The 18,445-nt window shown below is 39.9% G+C and overlaps 1 protein-coding gene across 5 annotated transcripts in view; it reads left to right on the forward strand.

Annotated features, from left to right (window-relative positions):
* The window catches only part of VPS13B (vacuolar protein sorting 13 homolog B), a 761,266-nt gene that overhangs the window by 685,479 nt on the left and 57,342 nt on the right, over window positions 1-18,445 (forward strand). For all 5 annotated transcript variants that reach the window (XM_018559352.1, XM_018559343.1, XM_018559336.1 and 2 more), the window contains exons 45-49: window positions 3,342-3,425; window positions 3,567-3,742; window positions 4,294-4,464; window positions 7,001-7,202; window positions 16,978-17,166. In XM_018559352.1, coding sequence (XP_018414854.1) covers window positions 3,342-3,425; window positions 3,567-3,742; window positions 4,294-4,464; window positions 7,001-7,202; window positions 16,978-17,166 — 822 coding nt within the window. The remainder of the gene's footprint in view (window positions 1-3,341; window positions 3,426-3,566; window positions 3,743-4,293; window positions 4,465-7,000; window positions 7,203-16,977; window positions 17,167-18,445) is intronic.

Raw genomic sequence — 18,445 nt, forward strand, 5'->3', positions numbered from 1 at the left:
TATATATGTATATATATATTCAATAAATAAACTAACTCATCGAAAATGGCACACATGACTGCATTAAAGTGTTCCACAGTTTCTTCCTCCATTTATGAGTTTAATGGCGTAGAATTGTTGAGGCAGTGTTATCTTTGACAGCACATTTTGATTTAGTTCTAGTCATAGTCTTTTGACTAAAATTAAATACTATTTAGTTTTAGTCATATTTTAGTCATCTGAATTGTTTTAGTTTTAGTCTAGTTTTAGTCGACTAAATATCATAAAATTTTAGTACTCTAGTACATTTAGTCTCCTAAAATCTAGTGGGTTTCTCTAGAAGAATTTCAAATCTCATTATATACTCCTGGAGTAAACATCTGTTAACCTGTTCTTACTTCTGGTATTAAGGTTTGAACATGCAATACAGACACAGATTTAACTGGTGTGATTTACAACATGTCTTTATCTTAAAATTAGATGAAACCAAGTCTTATAAAGAAACAATAATATTGAGTATTTTCAACAAAGGACCAGTATTTAGATTAGAACAACTTGCATATGACATTCTTCATTCTTTCAAGCAGAAGTGCAACTCTAAAATATTAAAATATATTGGCTGTAATGCCATTGCACATGTTATCTATTAGCCGTCCATTCAGAATGGAACCGGAACAGGAAGTCTGAAGACTAAAACCTCTTATCCCAAGTTTAAAAATTCTAAAATTTCCTTAAATACTTATGAATATTTGTAATACTGCTTTTTTTAAAGTTTTAAGTTACAGCTTTTCTGCAATATAACATTGCTTAGTTATTTGGCATGGACCCAATAATAATATAATTCCCCAAGGCCGACCTATATCGGTACTTCTGAGCTGTAGGTCTGCAGTTTGTGCATAGTGGGTTTATTGTGATTTTGTATTGGTATGGAAAGTTAACCACCTGAACAGCTAGATGTCTACAGCTTGCCCATGGCGGGTTTTGTCTCTTCATGTATGCTAAGACTTGCAAGGACTCCAGAGTTTGACATTTACAGCTTAGCCAGAAAAAAAGGAAGTGGAGAATGTTGGAACCTGTGAAACTGGCAGTTGGAGGTTTGCAGCTTGCCCCTATCTAATTTAGTTACTTCAGGTAAGCTGGGACATGCAAAGTCTCCAGAGCTTGAGATCTGCAGTTTGCCCAGAAAGAAGAAGTGGGGAATGTTTGGACCTGTTGAACCTCAGCAATTGGAGGCCTGAAGCTTGCCCATAATTGGTTTAGCATGATTGGAAGGTAAGGGTCTGAGTGGTTGTAAAGTAAAATATTATTGCTCTTGCTTGCAGTAGTGATGTATCTTCATCACATTACAAGACACGCTACTGGGGAGCACTGCGCAGCTTGTGTGTGAGAAAATGTTTAAGCAATGCGCTCATTTACACACCCTATGTTCCTGGCTTGTTTAGAAGTTGGCAAGCCCCTTACTCTTTGATTATGTGATGTAGATATCTTACATCTGTTTGCTTTACTCTTGATATGTTAGACATGGATTTCCTGCCCTTCCAAAAAGAAAAAAAGAAAAAAATCTTGCTTGACACAATAAATTCCTCCCTTATTGCGATGTTCAGCAGACTTTATGTTCATTGCATCTTGCCGAGTGTCAGTGGGGTCTGGGGTGGAATGTTTGCATGTGTCTGGATTTATTGGCTGCAGAAGATGGCATTTATATTTCAGCTTGGAAATTCTGTGCAGTAATAGTGTTGCGTGTACGCGTAAGTCCATCTATGCCATTAGGCACATCAGCCAGCACATATCAGCCTGCTTAGTCGCAGATGTAATTTTTTTTTTACAGGGCTGAGGTACATGAACAACGCCCAGGCCTTTTATCTCAAGAGAAACTTAGGGCTGGCCATGGGAAATAGGTTCAGATTAGAGCCAATTTGGTCAAGTGCAAATAGCCATAGAGTTATGGGAAGGAATTGATGCACTCAAAGAAAATCCATACAAACATGGAGAAAACATACGGACTCCCTGCAGACAATGTTCCCATTGTAAAATAAATCCATAACGCAAGTGATGAAAGGGAGTACGCCACTCAGAGTGTTGCCAACAAAACAATATTGCCTATGTTATAAAAAGGTTTGTACTGCCGCCTTATTTCTCATTGAACATAGAAGGAACAACACCAAAATTTTAATCTGAGCTACTCAACACAGAGATCCTGAACAGCAGACCACATCCATCATGACACCTCCACACCAAAACACATCTGAATGCACACATGGGTCCAAGGTCCATATTTTACTCAATCTCTCATGCCATGCTTATTCTGTGATGTCTACTCAAAACCCTGCTTGAGTGAATTCAGTCTGTAGGAGCATCATATGCCTAGGGACACCCTTTCCATCTCCCAAGTTAGAAAGGGTGGGGGTAGTTCCATCTTTAGACACCAGAGCACATACCCGATCTGTTTACCTTCTTTGGCGTAGAGGCCATCCTAGACTTGCTGGATCTGCCAGAGAAACCCCTTGCATATTAAGGCCCCAGTGGCCTTATGTATCCAAAGTTAAATAATGTGATATCTTGTGTAGGTGCTGCATTCCAAGAAAGTAGACATGGAAGACCTGCTCCAACCTATATAGCTGGTTAGTTAGTTATTTTACTTCATGTTGCAGTGCTTGTTCAGAATCGGAGTATCCCCACTGTAGTACCCTATCTAAATCCAGTCTGTCCTGTGATGCACCCAGGACTCTGGTCAACAATTACATGAACAGCTTGGAATGCAAATCACTAGCTCCAGTTACTATGGAACTGGAAACTAATTGTGACCCATGGAATACCCACAGGTGGACTTTTCTTTATTGCACTGTTTTCATAAATGTTCACTGCTTAGGTCCTGCTTAGATTCTGCTGAGGTGGAAACCCACCCTAAACCCCAGAAGTAACTTATAGAGTAGGGGAACTACATCGCCAAAGCCCCCTTCCCTCCCTGCTCCACATAAATATTGGGAGACAGTAGAAGCAAACCACCACATCCAGTTGTCCTACACCCCACAGACACACTGCCCAAAACATCTGATGGGGAGTTTTGTAGGATAGTAATGTGTGCTCCTTTTGGTTTAACTCAGAAGGAGCATCACTTACCTCATTTTCATTATTACCAATTACCCCTGCTTGGGGTTTCTTCACCTCTGCAATGTAGAGAGGAAGCCTCCATTAAACAGGTCCCATTAGAGTTCATTAAATTATTTTATTCTTTATTCCATCTACAAAGACTGTCCTGGCTGATAACATTGTGCATAATGTGTTGTCGAATTAAAGGCAGGAAATAGTAGAAGAAGCTCCAAGATAAACTCCTTTGTTAATATCCGTCTCATTGCTCACAGGTGCCATCATCAAACAGAGCCATTATTTATGTGTGGTGCACACTGCTAACCTTGGAGCCCAACTCTCAAGTACAGCAAAGGATGGTGAGTAATAAATAGCACAACACAGTGACCTCCCATGTGCTGGAAAGGATGAAGGTCACCACGACCTTAGAAGCCACAATTTACAACATTAGGCAGCTGGATAAAGCAGAAAGTAATGTAATTCTGTTCTTTGTTTTTTAGATCGTGTTCAGCCCCCTCTTTATCATGAGGAGCCATCTTCCCGACCCCATTATTATACATTTAGAAAAGAGAAGCCTTGGCCTAGATGAAGCACAAGTGATTCCTGGAAAAGGACTGGAAAAGCAGCTGCAGAACATCGAGCCAGACCTCACTCATCACTTAACATTCCAAGCGAGGTAGAGCTTCCCTACAGTATCACTGTTTAAGGACAGCAAATGCATTTTGTTTCATCACACCATAGCATACATTAAATTAAGGGGCTCATTTACAAACAGTAAATACACTATCCTATCCCCTGCACTGGGGTAAGCACAACGCAGCCCACATTTTACAACTCTTCATGCAGGTTGTCTCCTTGTATGGCGGTGCTGTAGAAGTCAATGCAGACCTATGTTTGAAACTTCATGCAATCATTCACTTAATGTGATCAGTTATTACCTTGATAGTGGAACTGCTTAGAGATAGAACATGATGGTCAGACCAGTGTAGAGAGTTTGCTGTGTGGCCCAATTGTTTATAGATTTCTAGTTTTATAGGTTTCTAGTGGAAATGTTTAGGTTGAAGCATCCACCAGCTTCCCATATCTTGCCAGAACTGTTTTCTGTAGAAATCTCACACTTCATAAGGGACTTCTTTCTTATTCGGTGCAATGCCAGTTGTTCTTCAGTAAATTGTTGGGTTTTGTTTTCATCTAACCATAAATGTATGCTTTGTTTTTTATCTCCAGAGAGGAAGAAGAGCCTTCAGAATGTGCTGTTCCAATCTCGACAGCTCTGATTAAACAAATTGCCATGAAAGCACAAAGCGAGTATTCTGCAAGTCAAATTATTTCCGACTTTTACGGAGGAGATTGCAACACTCTGCCTGCATGGCCATACACTAAAAAAGATACAGATAGGTAGGTTTCTGCCTCTGTTGGAGGATATGTGCAGAGGGTAGAAATAAAGCAGCCAATAATAAATCCAGAAATATGTAAAAACAACCTTAAATTCTGTTATGTATTCATTTAATAGTATTGAAGTCTTTTGTTGTTGATGCACATATAATTAGATGTTTGTTTTTATACAGACTGGCCACATCAAAAAAATTAATCAGGCTTTCAGGCATTCATTTGAGCATATTTCTGGTGCTGAGGGCAACAGAGGGAGATAATGAGGGGGTCTTACAAAAGGGGCAAAACTTGGGGTGGGAGTCACCAGTGCAATGATATTCACTAATAGTACAAAGAACAGGAGGCAGGGCAGTGTCTGGGAGTCTACAGAATAGCTGGATCTGAGTAGTATGGTCACTCTCCTTCTGCTGCCATGTAGCACATCGTAGGTGGTTGAATCACAATAATAAATGTATTTTATTTCACAAGTTTCAAATACACTTTACAGTTCAGCCAATGTAATTACCTCTAGTCTGCTGAGTTACCACAGGTCAGCCAGATATACAGTATGATTGCCTTACCTGCTAATGGATGGTAGGAGATTGGAGTACAGGAAGCCAAAGTGGAGTTTATCAGTTTGGGGTGGTAACTAGAATTCAGGATAATGGAATGGAGCCTACAGTATTGCAGGCTTTAAAAAGCGTTACTACCCTCCTCATGCTATGCAACCGTGCAGTGCAGCGGAGGTAGGTTAAGTAATTTTGCAGATAAAATAATCCTGTGCTTGTGATTTTTGCGCCTGTTTGGCTGGAGTTGCCAAAAAAACTGCTTAGGCTAGAACTTTGTTAGCTCATACTATAAAATAAGTTATTAAGTTAATACAATAATAAGTTATTATTAATAACCATGTTCCACCTGCTTCCTCCAGCTTTTGAACATTTGCTAGTCCCAGGACATGCTGGGGTTTGGAGTTCCTAAGTAGTGCAGGTAGTCCTTGATAATAATAAACATTCCTTTATCCAAAATCAAGATAAATATTTCATGAAATTACTTTTGAAATAAAAAAAAATAAAAAAAATCCAGGACTAGTTTTTTTTTTTTACAAGTAGCCCCCACATAGGGTAGCCTAGGATTTATAAGGAAATATTTAGGATATCTGATTACTGAAGTATTTCTGAATTGATTATCTTGTTTTAATGTTTCACTAAATCTGTAGACAGCAAAAGCAGCAGCGCCACCTTTCTGTTGGTTAATTGAGGTGCAGGAGTAAACTGTTGGTGCTCGTGTCCTCTCTAGTGACTGCGTTTAGCTTTGTAATTGGAGACTTTTGGAATTAGGAGATGTTTTGCTCAGCTCTTCTCTTACAGAATGTTATAATGCTTCATCTTTAAGGGGCTTTTAAAGAAAAAGGAAATATTTTCTTCTTTTACATCTGCTTTTTTCACCACTTAATTAATTCAGTAGCTGTTCAATGTAACATCACTAAACAACAGATTGACATCCTTGTAGTTGCATATAATAAAATAAGTACATTTTCTAGTGGGATGGAAACCTGGGCGAAACGGGAACATCTGGAGGCTCTCTAATTTTTATTAAGGCATTTTCACTACATCCATCACTAAAAATAAAAAAAAATCCTTCTTTAATTATAATTACATTATTATGGCTTTTTTTATTATTTGTAGCATGGAAAATTGCACTTAATTTTTTTTTTTTAAATACCAACTACATGTCATTAAAGCCCTATTGTACCTATATTTGCAATGTTTATAAACAAATTTTTATATTTTTAGAAATGTTCCAGTTATGCAAAACCAACATGAATTCATTACAAATTAGGAGAGTTTGCATTTGGCATCAGATGTTCATGTTTTTATTCTCTTCTGCTCCTGCCTATTTTACAACTTAAATAGTTGGAATTCAAGAGGACATATCTGCAGCATTAACACCTGCACAATTCAGGTCAATATGTTCTAGCTGACCCAGGTTCCAGGATGTTTTAACATTCGGACCCTGTTCACACTCAATGTTGTGGGAATGTTGCGTTGCATTCATGTGCTGTTTTTTGCTGCACATCAGTCTATTCAATCAGTGGGCTGCTGCACGTGCCACAAGTCCGAAAAAGTAGATCATGCAGCATTTTTTAGCCTCTCGTTTTCCCCCCGCGTGTTTGATGCAGCTCTACACATGGGCAAACATGTACTTTTTACTGCCCACGTTTGGGGTGTCATTATTTAGTAATGGCACCACAAGCACATTGCACTTTTTTAACACATTGTGTTAATGCATGCCAAAGCACATACATTGGTGGACGTTGGTGCAAGACGAAGCCAGGAAACCCAGGACTATTGGTAAGGAGCTTATGTTAGAAGCTTCACAGAATGCAATACCTCTGCTGACAGCTTTTTGGCGTTTATAACAGAAAATGAGCATTTGTGGAAATATTATTTTGCTGACAATAAATGAACTTAAAGGATGTATTTTATATTTATTTGAACTGTATTAGTTAATTTTGATGTTTTAACATGACTTTCAAAGTAATGCTGTGACCTTGTCTTTACAGTGTGGAGCACCTGGCTCAGTGGGACAGCCCTATGCGGGTGAAGCTTTCCCTCTGGAAGCCCCATCTCAAGACTATGCTGATTGAACTGCTCCCATGGGCTCTACTCATCAACCAATCCAGATGGGACCTTTGGTTATTTGAGGGCGAGAATATAATTCTTCAAATCCCTGCTGGAAAAACCATAATTCCTCCTAACTTCAAGGTAAATGCCTTCTTCAGATTGGAATGTATATTGTAGACTTATCACCATAACATTTAAGTGCCCAGAATCAGCAATATAGTAACATTTTTAAGAGTGATATAGTGTTTTAATTAATTACCAGCGATATAAATTTATATTAAACCAGCTTTTGAGATGAGACATTAATGAAATGTTTCAAACTGACCTCTTAGACCTCAGATTAAAAAATAAAATCTTTAAAAGTACTTTTAAAAGCAACTGTGAGTACCTACATTTTACTTAGGATTAGCCTCTTGTGGTCCCTGTACAGCAAAGCTCAGACTAGGGGAGATAGAAGCAGCACCAGGAGCCAATCAGGTGTGCTGTGGTGCTCATGTGCTAATAAGGGGCGTGCCTATTCTAGAACAGAAAAGAGTGGCAGAGAGATGAGTTCCTCAGTCTGCTGCTTCTCCTTCACTGACCAGTCATGTGCTGGTGGAGACAAGACCTAGTTGTATTACTTAACTTTAGTAGAGTTGACGAAGAACTTCAGGGAAATAAAAACTTAACCCTTGAAGTGGGGCCTAGGGAGCTGAAATAACAGAAATATACTCACCCAAACCGCTATCTCGCCTGGTTCCTAGACCAGTCCTCCAGTGATGGAATTTCCCTCGGCATCCTCACATCTAATACACTGTATAGGTTGTGATGACTCTCAGGACCTTAGACAGCTGGAATGGATAGGGAGAGAGGCTCCAGGGACCGGTCAGGGAGCCAGCTGGAATCACAGTTCGGGTGAGTTGTAGCCCCACTGCAAGGGTTAAGATTTTATTTGCCTGGAGTTCTTCTTTAAGTCCGCTCTCCAGGCTATCTGTGCAATCTGGCAGGACTGTATAAATCTCAGGAATGAATGGACAGAAATTGAAATCCTTTGGCAGGTAAAACAGCTGTCGTATATATGTTTCATATAATTGCAGTTCAGCTTTAAGCAGTTAAATCTGTGCATTTAATCATTCTGTGTTTTCTCCCTTAGACAGGACTTTAGTTTGATTTAGCTACAGCACGTAAATCTATTACATGACAAAGGTTACTAGTTATAAGTGGTATATGAAGTAAATGTTCAGTAACAGTTTCTATATCACAACATCCTTCTGATAGTGTCATTATATGCTGTTTATTACCAGAACCGTTCTGTTCCCAATAGCTGACTGATACAGTGTGTAAAACAAGCTTGGTCAAAGTTGACTTTCCTTCTTGACTTTTAAACTTGCCACACTCATTGGGAAATGCGACAACAAGACAGTATTTTAGTATTTCATTAATAATATTGATATACCAATCAATCCTTGAAGTTAAACATGTTTGGAAGTCCTTGTAATTAATAACAGAGCCCAACTCCCTCCCCTCCTCCTGTCATGAGTAGCTACTCCCCAGCTACTGAAAGAGTAGATTGTTAATATAGAGATCAGTTATCTGTGTCTGCCCCTTAACACTTCAGTGGTGTGTGTTGAGTCTTGAACTTTTCAGGGCAGAGGTTAGGTCTTGGTCAATGGGCAGCTGTTTGCTAAATTGCTACTTTGTTTTTATACGGTGTCAGCACCGTAGGTATAGCATAGCACGCAAGAAAGGACTACAAACAAATGTGCTAAATGACTTATTAATACTCATACAATACATTAATTACAATGGATTCACAGATAGTGTATTTAAATGAATTGTATGCTTCGATTTGTTTTAACTTAAAGTGACATTAAAGTCAAAAATCTTTTTCCCTACCCCCAATGTTAGTGTCAGCACTTACCTTAAATTATGTTTCTTAATCCAATCTTCTTTCCTGTCCTTTTCATCTGTCCCTCCAGCGCTGCGACGGGTCTCACATCCCGCGCGGACTGCTCTGAGCTTGCTGGCACTTCCTGTCCCTTCGTGTCTGCATGCAGGTGCACGCGTCCATAGACTTACCTTGTGTCTCTCCTCGCGTCCCGGCCGAAAATGTGAACTGCGCATGCGCCCGCCCCAAGATGCTTTGCGGCCACTCGAGAATGTTCACATTTTCGGACGGGAACGTGCGGGTAAGAGACAGGAAGTATTAACCCTTTTTTTTACACTTTTTGCATATATCTACTGCTTGCTAGCAGTAGATATATGCAAAAAAACCAGAGTAGAGAGGGAGAGTAGAGACAGGTTTTGGAGAGAATAGAGATGTTAAGTGCCCATTGTTTTTTGGGGGAGGTTTGCCTTCTGTGTGCCTTTGGGGAGATTTGATTTCACCTCCAGTCTTGTAGACACACCAGAAAGTAAGAAGAAATGTCTCTAAAGTGAGGGAAATACCCTCTCAGTAACTGCAACAGATGCCCCCCATTTGACAATTTACCCTCTGCCCATGTTCTGGTGACAAATCATAAATTTGGGTTTTAGTTTTATTTCAGTCTCTGTGACAATGGTCACCATGACACATTTGGATGGTAAAGTTCCCCAGTGGGGGGTCATAGACAGTGATAAAAAACTGACAGGGTTGCTAACACTTCCACATTCTATCCAAAACTACAAAAAAGCTTTTTGGTTTAGATATACTTTTAGGTTTGAGTGATGTTGGTTAGGGGAATCCCCCACCGATGGCTTGTAAGTAATGTTGGAGACAAAATCTATGTGTCTAGGTTCCTTCTCCTGCTGGCCTGCCATTTCTTTGTTGGTGTAATTCTCCTCTTTACCATATTTATGTAAAACTGTTTTGCTGCAGGGGTACAAAAAAGTAGCAAAAATCCAGCAGGAGATGCACTGCCAACCACCTAAAGGGTCGTAGACGGGTGTTAAAGCTAAATGCACAACTTGCAGGACACTCTGGGGGTGATTCAATAAAACCTTTGAGACACAAGGCTAGCATTATGGCTGTATCTGGAACTCTTGCGCCAAATCGTTAACTAGTTCTATAGTTATGCAAACACATGCAAAGTTCTAATTTGCAAAACGTTTCTAATATGTCGATATGGCTGTTTCAAATTTCCTAACAAATACCACAATTTCAGAGTTAAAAAAAATGGAGGTGATTAAGACCGATGTCATTTTGGAGTGAGCAGGGCCATGACACCTCCTCACTCCTCGTCACTGGTAGCTATGACTTTGTCGGCCCAAAGCATGATCGGTTGCTAGGACATTGTCAGCCAACAGCATCATTGGTTGCTTGGACACTGCCAGCTGCACGACGTCATCAGTTGCTGTAATGTTGTTTGCTGTACAGCGCCCTTGGTTGATATGATGATGTCAGCCGCACAGGGCTACACCAACCTCCCGTTTCTATCCCCCATGTTTGTATTGTATTGTAAGTGCAATCGGCAAGCTTTAATGCATGTAAATTCAGCAATTGACAGGTGAGGAAAGCTGTGTAAAATGAGTATTAAAGTATATGCAAAGCCACAACCTTGTTTGTTATGTTTTAGATACAGTAGAATACAGTCTGTTTCCTGTTGGGGAGATTTCCCTTTACATCCTGTCCCAGAGACATACCAGGTAGCAAAGGGAGATCACTCCAAAACAAAATACCCCTCTTAGACAATTGTCACCAGCACATTAGTCCCCTATAGGAAGATGTACCCTTCCCTACTTTTCCTTTTCACGAACAATGTTGCATTATTTCACCACTTTTCTGTGCAGGGGACAATGGTCACCAGGACCAATAGTAAGGGTGGATATCCCCAGCATTGCCAACTTTTCTCTATTTTATGCACACAAAAAAAGTTAGGGTTCCACATACACTTTCATGGGTGCGGCGTGAATCCTTACCAGTCTTTTGAAAGCTCTTTTACATTTTCACCGCACAACCCTTTTAAAATTTCTAGACTTTATTTGGTCTTGGAAGTGTCTGCTTTTTTGCGTTCTGGAAAAGGGGAAAATTATGATGATTTTGTGATTGTAACAAACAGCCTTGAGCCTTCACTGCCTGCTGGTCATAGTACTGCAGTTCTGCAACCTAGTCATGAATGATTATTTTAAATGCTGGGAATTTAGTCTTTGCATGATCATCAGACTTGTCTGTTTGCTCATGTCATGGATAGAGGTCTGTCTGTCTGTCTGTCTGTTCATGTCTTGGATTATTCCTGCATATTGTTTGGACTGTGTTGATTCTCAGCTTGCCCTTGGTTATTCTGATCATCGGCCTATCCCGCTATTGTTCATCATTGTTCCATTTACCTGTCCGGAACCTGGACTCTGTTTGCGCTTGAACTGGCCAACAGCCTGCTGATTCTGCTGAAGTCTATCATTTTGCCTTAACCATCTCTCTGACACTTGAATGCATTCTAATATCCCTTCTTCCTGTTAGCTGGTGCCCTTTGCAACACAGAAGGTCTACTGAAATCTGTCAAATCGATTTTTCACTCTAATATAATCTAAGTGCTTGAAACATATCTGGTTGGAACAATGAAGATATAATCTGTATACAAGTTTTAGAATGTTATTACATTGTGTGCCCAGTGACGCAGTGTGTCGGATTATCTATCCATCTTCTCCTAATTACACTAAGCATGATCCAAATGCATAATTGTATTGCTTTTTATGGTGGCAGTAAAAGATAGACATGATACAGACTGGATATCTGCAACAAGAACAATCAATACGATCACCCCTGCCAGGCATCTGACTGCAGCTAAGTCTGAGGCACATTGCTGCTGCTCTTAAAGAGTGTCTCCCACTCCAGGGTCTATATGCATTTGCTGGAAGATTATTTTTATATATTCGCAAAAAGCATGATTGTTTGGGCATTGGAGACATAGAGGTGTAACCAAATCATCAAATGCCTCTTGAACCGTTCTTGTACCTTAGGCATGCTATGGGCACCCAAAAAAAACCTCACCGAAGTGCACAGGGCATATGTAGCACACTGCCCCATCCCCCCTTCCGTTCTGCCACTTTGCCATGTTTACCGACAATTGTATACAGCAGCCACTGCTGCCAAAAACAGATTTTCTGATCAGAGTTTATCAAAGGTACAAGTAGCATTGTTGTTACTCTGTATTTACTCTGTTTCATTAATCTGCAGAATGAGGCCCCTTTAACACGGGCTGATCAGTGCACAGATCCTCTCCTGATCAGAGCACTGTGACATCCTTGTCTGTCCAGTTTTTTTCTGAAATTACTGTAATTACCGGACCCCATGTCTGTCTACGGGGAATCAGAAGTAAACGGACATGTGTCTGTTTACATCAGATTACCCTCAATTCGACACGATCAGGTCTCGTGAAAAACAGATCTCTGATCCATTTGTTTTTCCGGACCTGACCGGAGTCAGGGATAATGAGGTGTAAACGGACACCGTCCGTTTATACACGGCTACCCATAGACTTACATTGTGGACCACCGTGTGAAAGGGGCCTTAAGCAATGAGCTTCGATCTGCATATGATGTCAGATAGAAATACCTGACATTAAAATACATATGTATAATTTTTTTTAGATTTGTTTCTGTGTACCTTCTTATTAACTTAAGGTGCCTTTAACACGGTGCCTCCTCCTCTGATCAGCAGGGGATCCATACTGAAATTACCAGATCTATGCTGGTCTATGGGGAATCAGATGTAAAAGGACATGTGTCCGTTTTCATAGCAAATGTATGCAGGGAATATCAGAGCAATGGGGTTACATTTCAAAGGGGGGTATTGTGTAGCCTTTTCTTCTACATTCATTAGGGCTGATTAACAGCCCTTTCACATAGGCAATCCGATCAGGTCTGTCTGTCAGTTTTTCAGGGGGATCTGATCGGAAGCCCAATGTTAGTCTATGGAAGCTCTGGCTAATCTGTGTGTCTGTGAAAGGCCAACAATGCTGCTGAAGTCCTGCTGATACCATAGAGCAGAGACGTCACCCACTGATGTCCATAGCTCTAAGAGGTTATTGGCCAGGAGAGAGTTCCCACCCATCTGCCGCACCGGTCAAAGATAAAGGGGATGCAGACAGAGCTTTGCTGTCACATGACCACTTAGAAAAATGTAAAAAGAAATTATTAAGATTATGATTCATCATTCAATGTATGCAGGAAATATCAGAGAAAATGTTCAAAGGTGGGCTATTGTGTAGCCTTTCCTTACACATTAACTCCTCCTCCCCTTACCTATCATTTTCTTCTGCTCATTTTTGTTATTTGGTTTTTAAACTGTTAATATTTTAACTTTAATTTAATTTCTTTTGTTTGCATTTTTCTTTGTGTTGCAATAAAAAAAGTGCAAAATTGCATACAAAAACAAATTGTTTTCTGTATGCCCTGTTCATACTACAACTCTGAGTTGAAGTAGGTTGCAGTGTGTTTTGGAAAAATCCAGTAAAAGATTTACTGACATTACCCTTCGGCTAACGGATCCTAGAAGGGGGGCAATTTATTCTTGAATTAAGTTAAAATCTATAGAAGTGATTAATTGCCACTAATATACCAAGCCAACATTGTCACCACCTTGTCGTCCTGAAAAGTCATGTCTTCTACCACAAGATATTCCTTCAGCCCCCGAAAAACACAGCAAAACAGAACATCCATAGTTCTTTAAGATCTCTATGGCATGGCTACACCCTATATTCATTATTTACTTGTCCAACTAATATTTAGTGGTTACTTAATCGTTAATATCTGAACATTCATACATTTTTTTGTGTATTATGTCATACTGTGACAATACCAAAGTGAAACTTAATCATAGAGACACAAAGAAAACTTTTTTTTTGGGCTTGTAAAGGTAATAGCTTGCATCTTGAGGTGTCTTGCAGCACTTCTAAGCATTTATAATGGAATTTTGTCTGGCGGTGTCAGGCAGGATATTTAAGCATTTATAATGGACTATAGGTTGACGACAAATTAAAGTCAAATGTTGTCTTTTGGATTGCCCCCCTCCTTTAGAACACCACTTTAAAAAACTCTATATCAATCTTCTGTCCAGGTGTTTCAGTCTGGTCTGATGAGTTCTCAGGTCCTCTACACCCTCCTATTCCTCCAGTGTTGGGCGGATCTGAAATGCTACAGAGAGCAGTGCCATATAATGACTAGGCGCCGCTCTCTGCAGCAATCGTCTGTGAATCCATGGCAGAAAGCGGGCCCTTGGTGCTTTGGGCTCGAAGTAAGTAGTTGAATGATGCTGGGTGTCCTTAAACCCTGAAGAGGAGCAGCGCTGGATTAATGAGCAGGTGAATCTGCAGAGTATAATTCCAGGTAAGTATTTGGGTGCTGATTTTTTTTGTTTTCTTTTGCTCAAGCTGGACATGAGATTTCACTTTTCTTATTGAGTGCAGCAATAAAATGAGTTCAGCATCTATGTAATAAGCATATCACTGTGATTTTTTTTTAACTTCTATATAATAAGGCACTTTTGTTTGCAGGTATTTCATTTTACACTCTCATTTTACACTCTCAATATTGGCTTTAAAATTTCTAAACACTTCTGGAATGTTAGAGGTTAATCCAGGCTATCACATCAATTAATAGCTGCCTGTGTGGCTCGTATGTAGGACATATAACTGTGACAACTAGCAAGGAGAAGCTTAGAAAGCCTGAAACAAGGCAAGGTTACGCGCCTGTGGAAAATAACAGCCCGCGTCCTTGGAAGGTTATGATAACAGGGTCGTGTGGAGAATTTCCAGTGTTGCTTGCATTGCGAGTAGTTCACCAACATGAGCAGTTTCCCCCCTCGTAACCACCTCAGAAGGGTCTGTTTTCTGTATGTGTCAATCACATTACTGTTTTTCATCACTTCTCAGCATTGCCATTTAAATTTGGTTCACGCACTAAAAAGCTATAGTTCATTTTGCGGGCAGAGATCATGGTAGCTGGTTCACTCTTGCCTACTAGATGATGTCTGCTCTACTTCTGTGGCCAAACATTCATGCTACACGAGTCTAGCAGACGGTCAAACTAGTAAGACGTGCAGTCGTTCATTTATATATTCTAGAGGAGTGTTCTAATCCAGATTCCGACAATTCCTCCAATTCAGATTCCAGGTTCCAGTTTTTAGAGTGGTGTATTCCAGAGCCAATCAGATTCCAGCTCTCACTTTCATAGTGATGTATTCCAGAGCCAATCAGATTCCAGCTCTCACTTTCATAGTGATGTATCCCAGAGCCAATCAGATTCCAGTTCTCACTTTTCAGAGTATTGTACACCAGAGCCAATCAGAATCCACCTCTTACTTTTCAGAGTATTGTATACCAGAGCCAATCAGAATCCAGCTCTTACTTTTCAGAGTGATGTATTACAGAGCCAATCAGATTCCAGCCCTTTTTGTTGTATTCGAGAGCCTAGCATGGAGCTGCCTTGTGCTGTTAAAATAGAGGAGTCTTGAATGTCCAGCAGCCTCAGAGTGGGTCTTAGGACTGGGCATCCTTTAACACAATATAGGACATGGGCAATGGTTACACTAATGAGTCCGCTTTAATCTTTAACAGCGGCACATGGGCCTTGTGAAGTGTATATGAAATATCTTAAGCTAGTGGCACAAAAACAATACTTACTCCAGCGTTCATTATAGGACACAGCACTTCTCTTCTCCAGTGTGTGAGTATACTGCTGTCTAAATGAGGTATAGAAATTTGAAATTTAGGTCTAATATGTAGGTTTCTAATATAATGAATGCATTTTTGTTTGTAAAATTAACTGCAAATAGGATTTGTCAACATAATATTAATAATATAATGTGATCATTAACAGTAGACAGAGGGGTCATAAATGCAAATGTGTGTAAATGAACCCCACATCTGAAGGCTGAAGTGCGCAGATGGAAATCTTCTCCACCTAAAACACATTGTAGCACATTATTTGCTGAAAAATACTCTAAATACAAATTGTTGGGGGAAAAAACACCTTTTCTTAAAGTGGGCCTTGCAGTTATGTGCAAAACCTGCTTACATTTTCAGGACCTCCTCCCTTTCATAAAAACTAACTGTAGGATCTAGACTTACCTCACCACCGTCTTCTGCCTGTGGCACCTAGAATTATGATGAATCCTTCTGACTAGATCCTGGAGATTACAGAGCAGGTAAAATCTTGTGGGCCACTGCAGTGCACTGGGGTGTCTTAATGGGAGAATTCACCTTCTCTACATTCCCCAGAAATCTTCCTGGAAGGATGAAGATGTCACACCCAGTGATGTGAAAAACAGGGGTAATGCAAGTATAAATATACTATATACTTGCATTAACCGCTATGCATTTCTGACAACATCAAGTTTGCCCCACCTCCCTGAATTCCCCTGAGCTCACAGCACATGGATTGGATGATGCTGACCATCATTCAATCAGGAAGACTGAGGAAATCTAGTCGCAGAGAAGCAGTTCTGTGGGGGCAGCTCCAGATTAAAGTTGGATATTGCAACAGAAGCAGCCTTTTTTATTTATTTATTTTAGAGATGCAAGGCAACATTAAAAAAAAAAAATCCCGGAATTTCACTTCAAACCTGGGGCAATGATACAGAAATCAAAAGCTCCCAGGTTAATTGAATATGACTTCGACAATACCTGCAAAAGTTTTACAAGGTGTTCAAAATCCTGTTGTGTATAAGTGCATTCTTATATATAGAATTGTGATGGATTATAAAGGGGAGGTATAGAATAGATGGTAACTTATTTTCTGTTAGTTCAGAGGAAATCCATTTAACACTAATGGTCCCTTCTGTGTCTTCAGAAAAAGGAAATTAAACCTCAAATGAGGTACTCAGGTTGTTGTCCCCGAGTATTAATAAGAAAGTTGTGGATTATGATAGTTCTAGTTGGTTATTAGTAATGTGTGACATAAGACCCCTTCATGTGAATAAAGCACAAAGTCATTTTGATTTATCTCTGCGTGTGTTTTTCAGGAGGCTTTTCAGCTTGGCATCTACTGGGCCAATACGAACACGGTTCACAAATCTGTGGCGGTCAGGTTGGTTCATGACATGACCTCTCCAAAATGGAAAGATGGAGATAACGGTGAAGTGGTGTCACTGGATGAAGAAGGATTTGTTGATGCCAACATCAAACTAGGATCTTTTCCTGGACATCAAAAGGTCAGGGTATAAAATTGCTTTCTACTGTAAGGTACAAATATTTCCCCCTTTTACAATGGAGACAGACATTCCTTTTGCTGGGACAGTAGTTTAAAAATGTGCCCGTCAGGTTTCTGGAGAAGAGAGCCATCATTTTCTTGTGCCACTATTAGTGGTCGTCTCAACTGTTGTTGGATGACAGGTATACCAGTTTTGGCACCCCATAGCCAAGTCTAACTGATTTTGGCCACCAATGTCTGGTCAGATAGCACTCTTTGGATTGGAGCCTCAGGTAGTCTTAGAGTCAAATGCTTTTTATGCATCATGCGTATAATATATATGTTTGTGCTGTACCACTTCATATACTAAGGCTATGCAGATGTAAGATCAAGATACATACTGTATATTAGTAAGACTTCTTTATTGAAAACAATGCAGACTATGGAAAAACAACTATGGTCCATGGGGCAATTTAAAACAGAAAAGGGATATAGCTATCTACTATACCCCTCAGTAATACTTCAGACTATGGCTGGCATTTTACAGCCCATTCACAAAATGCAGGCTGTGGTATGGGGCCTGTGGTGTATAACAAAGTTCCCTTAATGTAACATAAATAACTCTGTGATTGGAGGAGAAGCCAGTTAAGTGACGTTGACAGATGACATGTCTGGGCTCTCCTCCCAGCTTGTTACTAGAACTGCATAGTTCAGGATATCTGTGTCACTGTCCTGCACTCTACCGCAGGAGCAGTCAGGCCCACTAACCTCTGTTTTAAATAAATGGTTTTGTAAGGTCCGTAAACAGAGAACATTTGTTCTGTCAGTGGAGTGGGAATTTCCAGTTGCTACAATGATTTACTCAAGAATGATTATAATTAAAAAATATAAAGCAGTTTTTCTTAAGATTTGCCCCCAGCTGATATATGGATTATTGATAAAGTATCAGTGCCAGATACATAGAACTCCTTATAGTTTATGGAGGCAGAAGCATCTTTTAGGACTGGTAGTCCACTTTAGGGCTGGTCATATCGATGTTTAAGGATGTAAAATTCTCCTGGTGTCCCAGATTTCATTTTCAATACAAGCTGTTTATTAACTTACATAACCCAACCTTTTTTTTTTTAATATTCTTTATTTTTCGTTTTTTCAATGTTAAATAATAAGAAACATGGATAGGTAGTTGTGGGGTAACTCAGTATCCGGAGTCAATGCAGCTAAGTGCCATACGGTCTTGCGAGCAAGCAACATTTAACAAAGTACATATCAACAGTGAGCTGTATATAAAAATAACCATTTTC

The sequence above is a fragment of the Nanorana parkeri genome, unplaced genomic scaffold (genome assembly GCF_000935625.1).
Source record: "Nanorana parkeri isolate BGI_ZX_2015 unplaced genomic scaffold, ASM93562v1 scaffold16, whole genome shotgun sequence".
NCBI classification, from domain to species: Eukaryota; Metazoa; Chordata; class Amphibia; order Anura; family Dicroglossidae; genus Nanorana; species Nanorana parkeri.